At 43.6% G+C, this 15829-nt stretch overlaps 1 protein-coding gene across 1 annotated transcript in view; it reads right to left on the reverse strand.

The window, feature by feature from the left end:
- The window catches only part of L2hgdh (L-2-hydroxyglutarate dehydrogenase), a 34439-nt gene extending 18613 nt beyond the window's left edge, over window positions 1-15826 (reverse strand). The window contains exons 1-4 of the mRNA NM_145443.2: window positions 15606-15826; window positions 13030-13145; window positions 12264-12415; window positions 3574-3705 (exon numbers count right to left, since the gene is read on the reverse strand). Coding sequence (NP_663418.1) covers window positions 3574-3705; window positions 12264-12415; window positions 13030-13145; window positions 15606-15748 — 543 coding nt within the window. The 5' untranslated portion in view covers window positions 15749-15826. The remainder of the gene's footprint in view (window positions 1-3573; window positions 3706-12263; window positions 12416-13029; window positions 13146-15605) is intronic.
- Between the last annotated feature and the right edge of the window lie 3 nt (window positions 15827-15829).

Genomic DNA, 15829 nt, shown 5'->3' on the forward strand with positions numbered 1-15829 from the left:
TGTGACAAGGGAGGGACAGAAACGTTCTGCAAATGTGCTTCCTTCTGAATCAAGTTCTTCACCATGCAAACATCCTCCTCACTCACTCTGTATTCCTCGTACCTGCACACAAACCAAGCAAGGAATTCCCGACTGAACAAACATTTGAGGCATATATTTGCACCGTTCAGAACTCTAGAGTCTCTCTTCTGTTCTTCTCTTGGATTTGCCCCCTTTTTAGGAAGTGTTGGTGTCCCTAAGCAAGCGTGCATGGAAGATTCGGAACAAGCCATTGTGACATAGCCGTCCGTCCAGTTCCCAGGTCTAGGCCTGACTGTAGCATAGTCAGCTGAGATGGGGCTTGTGGGTAGACTCACTTTCCCTCAGCCTGGGGGCTGGCCATGTGCTTTCTACATTAGCAGATCACAGCAGGTCAACTAGCGAGGAAGGAGCCAGGCAAGGGGGTCAAGTTGGGAGCTAAACTCAGTAAGGACACAAAGGAGCAAACCATGTGGTTGGCCTCCTGTGCTAAAAGAAAAAGGGCCACGGGTGAGACCTGAAGTCAGGAGTTTCACAGGGGATTACTCAGAGAATTGCTCCTACTTCAAAGTTTACAGACGCAGCCTAAAGTCTGGCAAGATCCTCTTCCGGGGTTTATCTTCTTTTTAAAGGGATATGGAGCAAGAAGTACTTTAGAGTTGACCTAGTAAACTTCTTTGTAGCAGGCCGGGAAACTCAGAAGTGACTGTGTACCACGGGAACATTCCTGGCTTGGTGGTGAGGAGGGGAGTTCCCTTTAGGAAATAACCAGACTGTATTTTTCACTATGCACTGTCATAGGTAATGACCATTACATGGAGAGCAACACTGTATGGCAGCTTCAGAGGGAGCACGGCCCACCCATCTTATAAGTCCTCTATTCACCCATTTTCAAGGGGTCCACCTCTGGGAGGGCTGCTCACCTTCTTACATTAAGCTAACAGCACTCCTTTGCTGGTACAAATTAGAGAACTAACTCCATCACAAGAGCTAGCACTGTGCTAGACTACAATCCCTCTTCTCTACATTACGACTCCTATCAGGCAGACAGCCACGCGCTATCACACATCGATCATATCTGCAGCATCTAAAGAAACTGGCACATAGTAAAGAATTTGCCTTTGCTCAAACAGAAAATAAACCTGTTGAGTCCTTTGGGGGTAACACACTTAGGAGCTTGGGAGAAGAACCGATTTCTTCTCTAAAAAAAAAAAGGTGTACACATATATCACTTTTTATTATCAGCACACACACTTCATCTGCCTCATTGAAAAGATTTAGAAGGATGGCATGGTCAGGTCTGAAGAAGATATGCAGGCGCATCTCCAGTCCTCACAATACAGGCAAAGTTTTGTTTTTAGATAGTGAAACCTGATAAAGACCCATGGGCTCTTGTTCCTATCTTGCTCCTTGTGTTTGAATCTTTACAATTCTCCACAAGAATGCACAGCAGGTGACAGTCAGAGACCCTTCTAGATCTCCCACACTTCATCCTGTTCTCAGGCACTAAAATGGAACTGGAAGTATTTCTACATTACGCCTAAACCTATAGATAGCAAAAGGCTTCTTTTTTTTTTTGTCTTTTCAAACAAATCTTTAAATTTATTTATTTATTTGTTTGTTTGTTTGTTGGTTGGTTGGTTGGTTGGTTGGTTGGTTTTTCTAGACAGGGTTTCTGGCTGTCCTGGAACTCACTTTGTAGACCAGGCTGGCCTCGAACTCAGAAAGCCGCCTACCTGCCTCTGCCTCTGGGATTAAAGGCGTGCACCACCACACCCAGCTCAAATCTTTAAATTGTATGCTTTCTGAAGATTACAAATTGTTTTATTCTCAAAGACAATCCATGTCAGAGAAATTCTAACATATTAGGTTCACAATCAAAATTTATTAAATCCATATAAAGCTATAAAACACCAGCAAATTTAGTGTGCTTCCCGAAAACACTTATTTAGTAAAAGTTAGAGGCTATTATTTCAGACTAAGCATCAAGTCCTAACAGACCAAATTGAAATAGTGTCAATTTCATGTCACTAAATTAAATTGCTTATCTGGTCTTCTAAAAATCCAAGAGGCCGAAATAACAGCAGAATCTCCAAGCTGATCAATTTCAGTGGGAGTGACAAAGTGTCCCTTATGTGAAGGGCCAGGAAAGAATCCCTAACAGTGCCCGTCTGCTCTGCGCTGCTGGCTCTGCTCGCCTTGGCCCTCTCCACCTAAGCCTCCTCTGCTCAGCTCCCTGGAGCTCAGACACGACATCACACACACTGTAAATACGGCCTAGTGGAAGGGACAGTAGGACAGAGTTCAGCCCATTCTCAGGGCGCGCGAGCGCGCGCGCACACACACACACACACACACACACACACACACACACGCACACACACACGCGCACACGCGCACACGCACGCACACACGCACACACACACACACACACACACACACACACACACACACACAAACTTGCTATCAAAAAGAGGTGCTGCATGCAGCAGGGGGATTATGATCTCTTTGTAAACAACACTCCTCTAGTAACTGGGTATTCATAAAGGGGGGACATACCTTTACCTAGCCTCATGCTAGATACAAAACTCAATTCCGAACGAAAGGTAAAATGCAGCTTTTAGAAAAACACGTAAGACATTTGACACACAGTGGAGCAGGACAAGGCTTCTCAAACAGAACACTAAAGGCACGAGCCATAAAAAAGCATAAGCTGCTAACTGATTAAATCACGAACTCCTGCCCTTCAGAAGATACTATTCAAATAAAAGCCAAGTTCCAAGGAGGCAGAAGATGCCTACAATACATATTTAGATGAACGAGCAAGTATATATTTATATACACAACAGACATATCCAGACCATGTAATGAATTTCTATAATTAGTAAGAATTAATAATTATAAAAGAGGCAATAAGCCCAATAGAAAAATGGGAAATCTCTTAACAGGAACTTCAGGGGGAAGCGTCCAAGTGTGAAATAAACATATGAAAAGGTGTATAACACCAAGTCACTGGGAAATATGATTAAAAGCATCATGTAATGCTACAGTTTGAGAATCTCTAATCTGAAAATATCTAAAGCTTTATAAATAGCAACAGGATGCAAAAAATATTTGAATTTGGAAATATTTTGATTTTTCTAAAACTTTGGATTGGGGTATTCCACTGGTAAAGCCTATGCAAACACCCCCGAATCTGAAAGCTTTCTGGCCTGCTGTGTTTTCAGTAAGATATATTCTCAGCTTGTTCCACATACCCACAGAAGTGGCCTCTGGAAACAAAGACCGCATGTTGGTGCGGAGACGGGGCAACTGGAACACACATGACTGAGGGAATAAACCAAGGTCCTCTGGAAAACCTTTTTGGCAGTATCTGCCAAAGCTGAACATAAACTCATAAACTGTGACCTAACAATTTCTCTTTGATGTATATATACCCAGGAGCAATATGATCATGTACTTACCAAGCATGTCTTCTAGAATGTTCACTCACAGCAGCGTTATTTGGAATAGCTTAGGGAAAGTTCTATGTGCACAGCCTGGCCAGACACTCACCCTGCAATACGGCTCCTTCTTTTTTATATCCTCCTGCTGGATCAGCCTCAGGCCTTCGACTCCATTCTGCAGGCCTCTCTCATACAAGGCCTGAAGTCTGGGAATTTCTTCTTGTTCAACAGCTACTATTAGCTTCAGGAAATGACAAAATGATTGAATAAGGTTAAGAAATATCACCAGCTATACAATTTATAAAGTCAACGTAAACATAAAAAATTATCACATTTCTCAATCAAGGTTGATATAAATCATTTTTCTTTCATAAATCTACTTCTTTCTTTGTTCATTATTTTATTTCTCTCCTTCACCAAGAAAAAAAAAAAAAGCATTAAAACTAACATCCCGAACCGGGCGTGGTGGCGGGAGGCAGAGACAGGCGCATTTCTGAGTTTGAGGCCAGCCTGGTCTACAGAGTGAGTTCAAGGACAGCCAGGGCTACCCAGAGAAACCCTGTCTCGAAAAACAAAAAACAAAAAACATAAAAACAAAAAAACAAAAAAAACGCCTAACATCCCCAAATGGAACATGCTGCCTCAATTTCCATTTCTGGTTGAGCACTGCAATATGATCCCAGACATACGTAGCTCTTATCATGACCACTCCCTCCACCCCAGCAGCAAGAATAGCAAGTTTAGAGCTTTCTTTTGTTGTTCTTAAGATTTGTTTTATGTATATATGTGTTTTTCCTGCATGTATGCCTTTGCACCATTTGTATACAATGTTCATGGAGGGCAGAGAGGATCCTGGAGCCCCTGGAACTGGAGTTACAGGTGGTTCTGAGCTACCACGTGGGTCCTGGGAATTGAACCTGGATTCTCTGCAAGAGCAACCAGTGCTCCTAACTGCTGAGCCATCTCTAGCTCGTTTTTACATCTTTCAAAGTAAGCACCCTTCTTGTTTCTACAAGAAAATGTGAGATGCCAGTTCACAAAAAAGACACCCAGTAATCAGTGTGATGGGGCACCACTCTTGGCAAACTATTCTTTTGATGTCTTGAAATAAATTACAGTCTTTATTGATACAGAAAGAAGAACTACATTTAATCAACTTTCTTCAGAACTCTTTTTCTATTTATTTCTGGGGAAGGTATCTTAAATTGAGCTTCTTATTTCACAGCAAGGCAAAACAGATACATATTCATGGGTACATTAGCCTGCACAGGTCACTACTTCATACCAAGAGTCAACAGAATTCCATGAAGTGGTACTTTTGATCAAGGTACAAAGGCTACCTATGTCAATAAATTATTAACCTTTAAACAAAAGATGAGTCAAAGGACACCATCAAGAAAGTAAAAAAGGCAAATCAAGGAATGGGAGCATTTGTAAATCACAGTGCAAATCAAAGTCTGCCATCTTTTTTTTTTTTTTTTTTTTTTTTTTTTGGTTTTTCAAGACAGGGTTTCTCTGTGTAGCCCTGGCTGTCCTGGAACTCACTCTGTAGACCAGGCTGACCTCGAACTCAGAAATCTGCCTGCCTCTGTCTCCCAAGTGCTGGGATTAAAGGCATGTGCATCACCATCCCGCTTTCAAATTACTTTTATGAAGTCAGTATGCTCCCATGCTTTCCTGAGCTACACACCCTCCACCCTCATTTGTAAATACAGATGCAAAAATCTTTGGCAAAATGGCCAGTAAAATTAAATACAGCACAGATAAAAAGGGTCGTATAGTTACGACCTGATACACTAGCATAATGAAGCAGAAAGTTAAGAAAAGCTCAATAGAAGCAGAAAGCCAATTCTAACACGCTGATGCTTAAAAAGCAAAACCCCAGGGGCTGCTGAGATAGCTTAGCTGGAAAAGGTACCGGCCATCAAGCCTGAACACCAGAGCTTTGTGCCTGGAATCTGTATGGTGGAATGAAAGAATGCCTCTCACAGCTCTTCCTCTAACTCTTATGCACACACCACAGTATATATATAGAGAGCAAGTGTGTGTGTGCGCGCTGAGAAAGAAACGTAATCTAGGTATAGATAACAAGACAGAATCCTAAGAAATGTGCACACGCACACAAGACTAATACAAATGGCATTAAGAAAACAATTCTCTCATAAAAGCATCAATAAAAATAAATTACAGGGGGCTGGAGAGATGGCTCAGCGGTTAAGAGCACTGACTGCTCTTCCAAAGGTCCTGAGTTCAATTCCCAGCAACCACATGGTGGCTCACAACCATCTGTAATGGGATCTGATGTCCTCTTCTTACCAGAAGACAGCTATGATGTATTCACATATATAAATAAATATTTAAAAAAATAAATTATAGAGGAATAATTTTAACAAGAGGAGGCAAGACTTACACATTGGAAACTATAAAGCAAGCCAGGTGGTGGTGCAAGCTTTAATCACAGTACTCAGGAGGCAGAGGCAGGTGGATCTCTGAATTCAAAGGCAGAAAGGCTACCTTAAGTATCCAGCAACTGATGAGTAAAGAAAATGTGGTGTAGAGGCTGTTGCATATACAATCTGAAAGAACTAAATTCATTGAAGTAGCAGGTTAAATATTGGTTACCAGCGGCTGGGAATAAGTGAAGATGGGACAGAACACTTCAGAAGAGCCTTCATAAACATGTGACTACAGGAAGTACAATGTGCTGTATTCTTGGAGACTATTGAGAACAGATTTTAAAACAGCCAATGTAAGCTGGGCAGTGGTAGTGGTGCATACCTTTAACCCCAAAATTTGGGAGACAGAGGATCTCTGTGAGTTTGAGGCCTGCCTTGGTCTACAAAGTGAGTTCCAGAATAGCCAAAACTACTCAGAGAAACCCTGTCTTGAAAAACCAAAACAACAACAGCAAACAACTCATCAAGTGTGTGAGGTAATGCGCATCACTGTCAGTTAAGTATTGTCACTGCAAAATGACTGTCGTGTGTATTCACGCTATGACATACACATTCACATCTATATGTTGAATATAGTAGGTACATATTTTGTCAATTAGAAATAAATTAAAAATAATTTAAAAAATTAGAGATGGCTCTGTGGAGGGAGGATTTGCTGGGCAAGTGTGAGGACTTGTGGCTGGCTCTCTAACGCCTTTGTAGAAACTGGTTTGCTGACACGAGCCTGTAGGCTCCGCACTGGTGAGGCAGAGACAGGAGAATGAGCTAGCCCTAGGGGTTGCTGGCCACATGCCCTAACCAATCAGTGAGTTCCAGGTTCAATAACAGGCCCTGTCTCAAGAAATAGGGTAAATACGATTAAGAAACACACCTAATGTTAACCTCCAGCCTCCATATTCTTACCAACACGTACTATTTTGTTTTTACTTTGGCCAATCTTATCCAATCAAAACTGTTCTCAATAGTCCCCAAGAATACAGCACATTGTAATTCCTGTAGTCACATGTTTATGAAGGCTCTTCTGAAGTGTTCTGTCCCATCTTCACTTATTCCCAGCCGCTGGTAACCAACATTTAACCTGCTACTTCAGTGAATTTAGTTCTTTCAGATTGTATATGCAACAGCCTCTACACCACATTTTCTTTATTCATCAGTTGCTGGATTGTGAGGAGCGGGTGTGGCCATGGCCCCAAGATGGCGCCCGGGACTGCTGCCAAGTCTTATGACTGGCACCTGACTTCCTCATATCCCTCAAGATAGCCATGTACCTTGAGCTGCATTGCGCAGATGCACCACGATGTAAGATCGCATGATGTGAAGAATGTAGTCCTGAGCCAATGAACTGTGCCTACGTGGACTGGGGTGATGAGGAGTGGACTGGAGGGGATAAAGGGGGATGGCCGAGAGACGTCGGGGATTCTTTTTCCTGCACATTGTTAAGTTCCTGAATAAACTGCCTTGAGAAGGACGTAGGTTTCATCGCTTCTTTTCTATTGGTTGGAGAAGATATCGACAAGTGGTGGAACCCAGTCAGGGTAGCCAGCTGGAAAGCTCCCAGGGAAGTGGGAAGATTCAAGTTCTTGGTTAGAGACTATTAGGTTCCCGGATTAGGGATATTGAGGTTCTTGGAGTGAGAAAATTAAAGTTACACACGCATATAGTGTAGTGATCCAAAAATTAAAAGAAAAGCAATTGGTTGTAGCCCCGGAAAAGGTTCAGAAAGGAAAAGTGGTGAATATTTAGGAACAAAAATTTTTGATAGTCGAGTGTCTCCCCAGAAAATTCGGACGGATAATTTGAGGACATTGAATGATTTACAAAAGCTATTGGGGGATATACAGTGGGTACGTCCCTATTTGGGCCTAACCAACAAACAATTATAACCATTATATGACATTTTACCGGGAGATATAGAATTAAATTCTCCCCGGCAGTTTACTGATTCTGCCCACGTAGTGTTGTTTGGTCGAAAAGGGTATTCAAACAGCAGCATTAAAGAGAAGAGATCTGTTCAGTCCTATTATTTTGTGCATCCTGCCCTCGGAGACCCAGCCTACTGGAGTCCTCTGGCAGGGCGCCCCTTTGCTATGGATACATCCCAAGATTCCACCCGCAAAAATCTTGTCTTATTACCCTGCCTGGGTAGCACAATTGGCCTTGATTGGCCTACAACAATGTATTCAATATTTTGGCAATCCCCCTCAGGAATTGATTGTTCCATATAATATGAAGCAAATAGAAGTATTATCAGCTACTGTTGATGATTGGGCAATTCTGAGATGTAGCTTTATGGGAAAGATGGATAATCATTTCCCTAAGATCCCATTTTGCAGCTGATTAAAGCTCATCCAGTTGTTTTTCCACGAATTACTTCTCGAGTGCCATTGCCTGATGCCCCTTTAATTTTTACAGATGGGTCTAAGACAGGCTGCGGAGCATATTTGGTCCATGGCTCCACGCCAGTAACTTTGTGGTTTCCCCCTGCTTCTCCCTAAGTTATTGAGTTGTACATTGTTATAAAAGTTTTTTAATTGTATTCTGAATCTTTTAATTTAATTTGATAGTCAGTATGTGGTTAATTCGTTAGCAGTGCTGGAAGTGGTGGTGAAGGTGAATTTTCGATCCACTATAGGGGATTTGTTAAATAAATTGCAATCCTTAATTTTAAATAGGAGTTCTCCATTTTTTGTCCAACACATTCTAGCTCACACAGGCTTGCCTGGCCCTTTAGCAGAGGGCAATGATTTGGTTGATAAAGCTGCTAGAGCTGCTTCTGCCTTTTTGATTCAAACACCTGTAGAACTGGCTTGTGATCTTCATTCACAGTTTCATGTGAATTCCAAAACACTTTCTTCTCTATTTCATATTACTAGAGCAGAGGCAAGGGATATTGTTACGGCTTGCAAAGCCTGTGCCCCCCTATTGCCTCAGGCGAGTGTGGGAGTAAACCCTTGCGGCCTGCTTCCCCTCCACATTTGGCAAATGGACATGACTCATTTTTCAGAATTTGGTAAACTGCAGTTTGTTCATGTTTCTGTAGATACAGCCTCTGGGGTGTTGTTTGCCTCCCTGCATACTGGTGAAAAGGCACACCATGTCATTGCCCATTGCTTTGAGGCATGGGGTGCATGGGGTCAGCCCAGAGAGCTTAAGACTGATAATGGACCTGCTTATACTTCAGCTTCTTTTTGTTTCCTTTTGTAAAATGATCGGTGTCCGCTTGGTGCACGGTATACCCTACAATCCTCAGGGCCAGGGCATCATTGAAAGAGCCCATCAAACTCTGAAAGAGTGTCTAATAAAACAGAAAGGGGGAGTAGCCTCTGGCACTACTCGATTAGCCATTGCTCTCTTTACCTTGAATTTTTTGAATAAAGATAAAAATGATTTGACTGCTGCGGAACAGTTTGCCAATCCTGAGGCATCCTACAGAGGCACAGTCATGTGGAAGGATGTTCTGAGTGGACGATGGCAAGGGCCTGATCCTGTGTTGTTCTGGGCGAGAGGGTCTGTTTGTGTGTTTCCACAGGATCATCACCAGCCGCTGTGGGTTCCGGAGCGATTGACGAGGGTAGTTCAAGATGGACAGAGGTGCCCTGATGAAGCTGCTCCTGGGGGTGATAATGCTGCCTGCAGTGATGACTGAAGATCTACGATGGGCCCCCTTTTGTAGGGGTATTCGAGATTCGCTGCCCCCATGGACCAGCTGCCAGTCCAGGAAAGCTGCGTGGGCCGTGAAAAAATATTTTACCTTTTCCCCTTATATTAGTACCAGTCATAATTAAACGTTTTCAGGGTTTAATTGGATGTATCAAAATCCAGCCCAGAGAGGGGCAAGCAATCCCTTTAATGTTTGGCTGTTGTGTGGGATAAATTGGGAGTTGTACAGATCTTTCTTCTTTGAGTATTTTGATGGGTGGGGTGTGGGGAAATGCTAGCTTTTATTGGAATGGATCTATATTTTTTGAGTCTTCTGTTATTCAATTTGCTTATGGGAAGAATGTATTCTTTAAAGCCACACCTGTATGTGTTTGGCCTCCTTTTGTATTTTTAGTTTATAATGGTTGTTATTTTGATGATGTTGTAGAATGTAAGGAGGATAGCTGTTTTTATAGTATGTGTTAGAATGCTTCTATGTTTTCTTTAGCTATTGTGACCAGAATGCCTAGATTTGTACCATGGCCCGTGCAGACCCCTTCGGTTATGACCTTGTTTAGACCCAAAAGAGATTTTGGGATAGTCCATATCAATTCCACTTGGGTATCCATGGCTGAAGGACTTGCAAATTGGATTGCCACTGCTATGTCACACCTAAAGGAATGGGCCGGTATTGGTGGATTGGCACTGTGCTGCGTGCTCATCAGTGTCCTGGCCTTTTGGTGCATCTGCCGCATGCAATATCGCCATTGCAGGGCTCAAGCTCTGTTGATACAAGCTTTTGCAGCTGTGGAGATGGGACAATCTCCTTAAGTGTGGCTTGGCATGCTAGGGAAGTAGTCAATGACGGGTAAGACTCCCTGGACGTGTTACCAACCTAAGACAGGGATCAGACCACTGCTGTCTGTCTCCCGATGACGGGTAAGGAGCATTTTTGCAGGGGGCAACCTAAGACAGGCATTCTCTCTGCCAATTTAAAGAATAAAGGGGAGATGTGAGGAGCGGGTGTGGCCGCAGCCCCAAGATGGTGCCCGGGACTGCTGCCAAGTCTTATGACTGGCACCTGACTTCTTCATATCCCTCAAGATAGCCATGTACCTTGAGCTGCATTGCGCAGATGCACCACATGACGTGACGAATATAGTCCTGAGCCAATGAACTGTGCCTACGTGGACTGGGGTGATGAGGAGTGGACTGGAGGGGATAAAGGGGGATGGCCGAGAGACGTCGGGATTCCTTTTCCTGCACATTGTTAAGTTCCTGAATACACTGCCTTGAGAAGGACGTAGGTTTCATCGCTTCTTTTCTGCTGGTTGGAGACGGTAGCAACATTGGATACTTAAGTAGCCTTTCTGCCTTTATCTGTACTTTACTTTATTGCTAAAGTAGTACCTCACAGAAGTATACACACATACACACACACACACACACACACACACTTTCATACACACAAAGAAAAAGTACTCGGTATCATTAGTCAACAAAATGAGGAAAGCCAGCTATACTGTTAAAAAGCTATAGTTCACCGGGTGTGGAGGCGAACGCCTTTAATCCCAGCACTCAGGAGGCAGGCAGATTTCTGAGTTCGAGGCCAGCCTGGTCTACAAAGTGAGTTCCAGGACAGCCAGGGCTATACAGAGAAACCCTGTCTAAAAAAAAAAAACCAAACCAAACCAAAACAAAACAAAACAAAAAACAAAACAAAACAAAAAAGCGCTATAGTTCAACTTGGAGGCTGAGGCACAAGACTTTAAAGTTCAAGGCTATCCTGAGCTACAGTGGGAAACGCCAGCTTTAAAACAAAAAAACAAACAAAAAAACCCCTAAGCAACAAATGAACAAACAAAAATTTCTATGAGGTACTACATTGCTATCAGATTGGCTAAAATAAAAACAAAATAATAAGCATTGATAAGAATAAGTAACATATGAGGCTAGGGGATCCTCACTAATTACTGTAACAATCTGGAAAAAATGTTTGGCAGTTCCTTCAAATATTAAAGATTGAGTTTCCACAGGACCCAGGAATTCCATTTCTAGAAATATTCCACTGAGAAATGAGAATTTTCCTCCATAAAAGTTATACATAAATACCTATTACTATATTATTTATAACAAAAGAAGCAGAAACAACTCAATGGATATCAGCTGGTAGGTGCCTAAGCAGGGTGAGGCACATCCTCATAATGGTGTCAGCATCAGAGAGCATGGGGTACTAACTAATGCTCCAGTATGGACAAGCTCCGAAAACATGATAGTAAGTGTCGATCTTTTTTAAATATCATAAAATACAGATGTTCAGACATAATCCTACTTATAAATATGTATAAAAGCAGGCAGTTTTTATAGAGACAGAAAACAAAATGGTTGTAAGGGGTCCGGGAGTGGTAGGAATGGGAGCTGCTGGTATAGGGTTTATTTTGGGGGTAATGAAAATATTTTTAAATTAGTGTTAATACTGGTACAACTTTGTAAATATGCAACTATCTAAACTGCATACTTATTATGTCAATAAAACTTACTTTTAATTACATGAAATCACAAATCATGTTTTGTTATTCCTTAGTACTATATTAAATTACATAGGCACAAAAGCAGGAAAAGTCACATCTTTTTAAAATTTTCAACATTAAACCTAAGAAATTGCTTGCTCTAAATAAACCGAGGCCACAGTGAAATGCTGTACCTTGCCACATTGCCTGTAGGGAATTCCCTTGAGGTTGCAGTACTCATAGATGAGGGCTGCGCCTTCTACACACAATTTAGCCTTCAGAGATTCTGGTTTATAGTAAATACCACTGTGTATGACACCGCTGTTGTGTCCAGTCTGGTGAAGAGCTATGAAACAAGAGACAGGGTAAATAAAAAAAAAAAAAAAAGTAAATGTCTCACACAAAGCCTAGGAGGTGATACACGAAGCTATCTGAGCCTACATCATTGAGAAATTCTGCCTAGAATTGTTTTATCGGCAATGTCCTATAGCAGCTATCCTGGCATCCATGCTAAACCATCCTTGCTTGATTTCACCTAAGCTTTGTTTAAAACCACTTCATCAAGCCACTTTAAAGGCCTTCAGAGGCTCTCTGCACATGCTCCAAGGCCCTTTCTGTGTTTTTGGAGGAGGGTAAAGCTGATAGCATCACTAAGGACAATCCTAGAAGCTGATTGGATGGATGAGAACAAACCTGAGGAGCACTATGCTATTCCCTGGAGGCCTCCCTGGGGGTCTCCAGCCCCAGGAGGAGGTGGACCCTCCTGTGGATTTCCCCCCCACCCCCTCCCTTCTTCCTACCATCTCATATAATCCCTCAAATAAACCACCTCCTCTCAAGCCCTTGCCCCAGACTTTGCTTTCAAGAGAACACAAAATGAGACACTAACATCCACATTTTTCATAACTGATTCAGCCTGACAAAATAAGCAGGTTCCCAGCAAGCTGAGGGCATACATACCTAAATCTTTCTCCTTTTCCACCACACCAATCGAAAGTCCAGGATGTTTCAGGATGAGCGTTCTGGCAGAGGCAAGGCCCACAATTCCACCTCCAACGATGACTATATCAAAAGAGCTTTAAGAGAAAGCAAGCTTTAAGAATTTCAATTTAGGAGCTGGAGAGATGGCTTGGGGGTTAAGAGGCCTGGCTGCTTTTCCAGAGATCCTAAGTTCAATTTCCAGCAACCACACGGTGACTCACAACCATCTGTAGTGGGGTCTGCTTTTGGCTTCTGATGTGCATGAAGATGGAGCATCCACATATTTATGTTTATAGACCTCACCAAACTTCACTTGCATAATTCTCATTAGGGAGCAATTAAAGTACTAATTTATAACATGTCATTTATGTATTATATGACACATATCTCATTACATAGCACATACCATTTATACTATCATTTGCCCTTTGCCCTCCCAGACAGAATCAGATACTTAAGTTCTGCTGGGACCATAGTCTCTGCATATGAACCTTCTTCAGCTTCACTCTGATCATGATGGAGCTTTTATCATAGGCTCCTGGGTGGCAGGGAAGGAGTCAGGGGAACCATGGATGAAAGTGAACCAAAGGATGGTGAGGGTGGAGGCCTCCTACATGAGACAACCAGCAGATAGATGCCTCTACCTGAGGATAGGTTATGGGAGGATAGGTTATGGTCAAGGTTTTCTCTCCAGAGATGCTTTCAGAGGCCCATAGACCTTAGCACAACCAATCATGTTATAGGCACCATCCTAAGCTTAGAACCTAGCATGGAGGCCCCCAAACCTGCCAAAATGGGAACACAGACCAAATCCAGCAAAGACCTAGTCCACAGTTACAGGATCCAGGAAAGTCCCTAAACCTTACTTTTTGGCTGGTATCACTGCTGACTATTAGAAAGCCAGCACTTGGCAGATACTGTTCATTCATGTTGCTACCAGGGCAGCTGCTATAGCCCAGTGTCTGGCAGAGCTGTGGGCAGCTGTCAGGGCTCGTCTTTGGTGATCCTCAAAAGCTCACTAATAACCGGGCCCTGACACCTTAGAGGGCACCCGTGTCCAGGCCCACAATAGAGCATTTCTATGCCCAAACTGAGATTACACAAAATATGATTAAACTGTATAGAGCTATACACAGAACACAGAATGCACATAAATTTGGTAAAACCTGAATGTGTGCATTGTATCAACATTAACACCAAGGCAAATGGTGGGACAGGAGGAAGGTGACATAAAACCATTCTATAATTTTTGCAACTTTCTATAGGTCTACAATTGTTTCAAAATAATCAGTATTTTAAAAACTGGGATAAGAAAATGGTTAATTGGCAAAGTGCTTGCCATACAAGTGAGGACTTGAGTTTGTACCCAAAGCACCTTTATGTAAGGGCATTCCTTGTTCAACCCATGTAACCTTGGGATCAGGGGCAGGGAGACAGGCAGATCCCTCGTGCTTACTGAGCAACCAACCAATCACCTCAAGAGACCCTATCCCCCACCCCATCCCTCTCCTGCCCCGAGGCAGTGGAGGCAAACACCTTTAATCCCTGCAGACACTGAAGATCTCTGAGTTCAAGGACAGCCTGGTCAACAAGATAGCCAGGATACAAAGAGAGACCCCATGTGGAAAAAGCAAGTGACAGATAGAAACACACACACACACACACACACACACACACACACACGGAGGGGGAGGGAAAAAGGGAGGGGGACAGGGAGAGGGAGAGAAATTGGGAGAGATCCAGTCTCAAAAGTTAAGGTGGCGCAGGTTGGGTGGCACGTGCCTTTAATTCCTGCACTAGGAAAGGAGTGGCAGGTTGATAGCTTGAGGCATTAGAGGCCAGCCTGATCTACACCGGAGTCATAGGACAGCCAAAGGAAAACAAACCAGTACCGTTTAACATGCTTTAAACGCGTCTTAAACAAAAACACTGCCCCTCTCCAGGGTCGTGCCACACCTCGGTCTGCCACTAAATCCATTCGCATGGTCTACCTTGTCTCAAACAATCAAAAGCTCCCCCACCCCCACCCCTCCACCCCGCCCTTAAAGCTTTCACACCGAACACTGTATTTGCCAGCTTTCCTAGGCAGCTCACAGTAGGCAACTGAGTTGCTTCTAGTGAGGACAACTCTAGTGTGTGCAAGGAACTGACCCACAGAAGCCAAGTTCTGGATTTTCCAAGCAACACAGGGGATGATAGTTAAGAAGCTGCATACTTATTGGCAGTGTGCTAGGTCTTTTAATCTTCAAAGTGACCACCTAGGGGCCAGACTAGGATCCTAGTCACCAGTCACCCTTTAGAGTGGTTAAGAAATGGAGAGGAGTTGTGTATTCGGAGCCAGATTAGCTCCGGACCTCAACTCAACACTGCCTTTCCTATGGCGCACAAACGCAGTGGACGAACCCTGCGGGTCAGCAGCTCCTGGGATTCGAGGCTGGACCACAGAATCAGGACTTCCTCGCCGGGGACAGAGACATCGAGTCGGGGGACACAGACAGGTTCAGTTGGAGATCCCTGAGCGGAACAGCAAGTGCAGGCCGCCGCCTCTCACTTACCTGGTGCTGGAGCTTCTGCGGCCACCCCCGCACAGTAGCCCGGGCACCCCGGACGCCGGTCCACTTGCGCGGAGGAAGCCCCCAGCCACGCAGTACCGGGCCAGTCCGCAGACACCGCCTACGTAGCGCAGGGTCGGCCACATGGCCTGCGCCACCTCCCCTCCCTCCACCCCAGCACCCGCAACCTGAACGGACTCTAAGGGTGAAGCGCGCCGCTCTCCAGC

The sequence above is a fragment of the Mus musculus genome, chromosome 12 (assembly GCF_000001635.26).
Source record: "Mus musculus strain C57BL/6J chromosome 12, GRCm38.p6 C57BL/6J".
NCBI lineage: Eukaryota > Metazoa > Chordata > Mammalia > Rodentia > Muridae > Mus > Mus musculus.